General features: G+C 43.5%; 1 protein-coding gene across 1 annotated transcript in view; it reads left to right on the forward strand.

Annotated features, from left to right (window-relative positions):
- GLO1 (glyoxalase I) overlaps nt 1-2,373 on the forward strand; it is a 30,837-nt gene that overhangs the window by 22,892 nt on the left and 5,572 nt on the right. Inside the window, exon 5 of the mRNA XM_004710834.2 lies at nt 974-1,063. Within this exon, the coding sequence (XP_004710891.1) occupies nt 974-1,063 (90 nt within the window). The remainder of the gene's footprint in view (nt 1-973; nt 1,064-2,373) is intronic.

Raw genomic sequence — 2,373 nt, forward strand, 5'->3', positions numbered from 1 at the left:
TCATTCACTATGGTAAGATTTTTTTGTTCCACATTTACTTTCTATAGAGTCCTTGGTATCGGCTCCTCTTTTTATCCCTCCCTCCCGCCCTCCACCCTCATGGCCCCTTGATAGATTGTACATTATTATTATTTTTTTTATATCTCACACCGACCAGTCTCCCTTTCCCCATGTTTTCTGTTGTTCTTCCCCGTGTAGAGCAGTGTATGGATGGTTATGTGTCCATCATTGCGATCAGTTCCCCCTTTCTCCTTTCCTCTCCCCACTTACCCCTCCCCTCCCCTTCTGGTATCGCTATTCCCCCTCCTGTTTCTGGATTCCATGTGTCGTGAGCTCCCATCTCTTATCTATACCTGTTTACATGCTCTGGTCTAACCTAAATTGAGAAGCAGCACTGGGGTCAAGGTAGTGGGGGTGAGGAAGCCTCAAGGAACCAGAGGAATATTGTGTGTTTCATCCATGCTTTACTGCACTGTGTTACATTCATCCTTTCCCTGTGGCCCCTGTTGGAATTGTTCCATTGTCTACAGATGGGCTTTGGATCTCTGCTCCAACCCCCCTCGTTCTCAACAATGTTTTTGTTTGTTTGTATATGTCTTCTGATGCCTATTACCCGGTCCCAATGACTTCTCAGGATCGCACTGGCAGTGTGCTTCTTCCATGTGGGCTTGTTGCTTTTCTGCTGAATGGCTCCTTGTTTAACTTCAAGCCTTTAAGGGTGTAGGTTATTCTTAAGCTACATATGAGCCGATGATACTGTTTTATTTTAAAATAATTTAAAATTCATAGAAACCAATTAATACATCCTACTCAGCCAGTAAGATTCTTATTCTTTAATATATGCTATGATGGGCTCTGAACCTAATTGGCACAGTTTATTTCCAAGTACTTTATATTGTTTTATTTAAGCAAGTTTTGGAAGCCAAGCACATCCATTGATATACATTGTAATTATTTCTTCCTTTTCTCTAAGGTCACATTGGAATTGCCGTTCCTGATGTACACGGTGCTTGTAAAAGATTTGAAGATCTGGGAGTGAAATTTGTGAAGAAACCTGATGATGGTGAGTTTTCTCTTAGTTAAATAATACTTAGCACCCATAGAGGGCGCCGTTGTTGTAAAAATCCTCTGGTCTGAAGTACCCATAGGTCCTGATTTATAATTTGACAACAAACTGCACTTAGAACCATCTGTTTTGAGGGATTTGTTGGTATAGTCACTGGTAATATATACTACATACAGTGCTGCAGCACAGAATTTGCTGATGTTATCATTCTCAGATGTTCACGTGTAAATGTTCAATGTTATGTATATAAAGATACTGATAATAAAGATTGTAATGCAAGCAAACAAGAGAAATGGGTATTTGACTTAACATCAGAACTAATATCAGAGTCACTGGAATGGAACCCCATCACAAGTCAGAGAGTACCTGTAACGGAAGTGTGTTTCAAACCAGCTTACGCACAAAAGGGAAACTACCGGTAGGACATACCTTAGGGGTCCGAAGAGCAGGTGGCCTCACAAAGGGCTAGAAGCAGACCCTTGAGCGCTGTTAAAACCTAGGCCACTTCTCCCATCCCACTGAACCCAGCACACTCTGTCTACCAACCCAGCCTCAACCCACGGCCATCGAGGCAGTATTGACTCACAGTGACCCACTGACAGGTTTCCAAGGCTAGTGGTGCACGGGAGTAGAATGCTCAGTCTCTCTCCCATGGGGCTATTGGCAGTCTCCCACCGCAGCCCAGCACGTAACCGCTACATGCCCGGGGCTCCTAACTGCCGACCGGCTGTCACTTCTGTCCATGTCTTTGTGATCACCCCGGGTGTTTTTATGGTTCCTATAGTTTATTTAAATGAAACAATGAGAAGACATAGAGGCAGCCACAGGCAGCTGGCCAGAATCCTTGTGAATTACAGATGCAGACTGGCTGGAGAAGGGTCCTTATGTCTTTTGATATGGCGTGTATGTACATGTGGCTGGATTTGGACTTATTGAAATTATTTTACTTATCTCTCCTGCCATCTTTTTTTTAAATCATTTTATTAGGGGCTCATACAAGTCTTATCACAATCCATACATACATCAATTGTGTAAAGCGCATTTCTACATTCATTGCCCTCATCATTCTCAAAACATTTGCTCTCCACCTAAGCCCCTGGCTTCAGCTCCTCATTTTTCCCCTCCCTCCCCACTACCCCCTCCCTTTTGAGCCCTTGATAATTTATAAATTATTATTTTGTCATATCTTGCCTTGTCCGACATCTCCTTTCACCCACTTTTTTGTTGTCCGTCCCCCAGGGAGGAGGTCACATGTAGATCCTTGTAATCGGTTCACCCTTTCCAACCCACTCTCCCTCCACCCTCCC

This window comes from Echinops telfairi, unplaced genomic scaffold, assembly GCF_000313985.2.
Source record: "Echinops telfairi isolate 266 unplaced genomic scaffold, ASM31398v2 ScPeMD7_3533;HRSCAF=4204_1, whole genome shotgun sequence".
Lineage (NCBI taxonomy): Eukaryota > Metazoa > Chordata > Mammalia > Afrosoricida > Tenrecidae > Echinops > Echinops telfairi.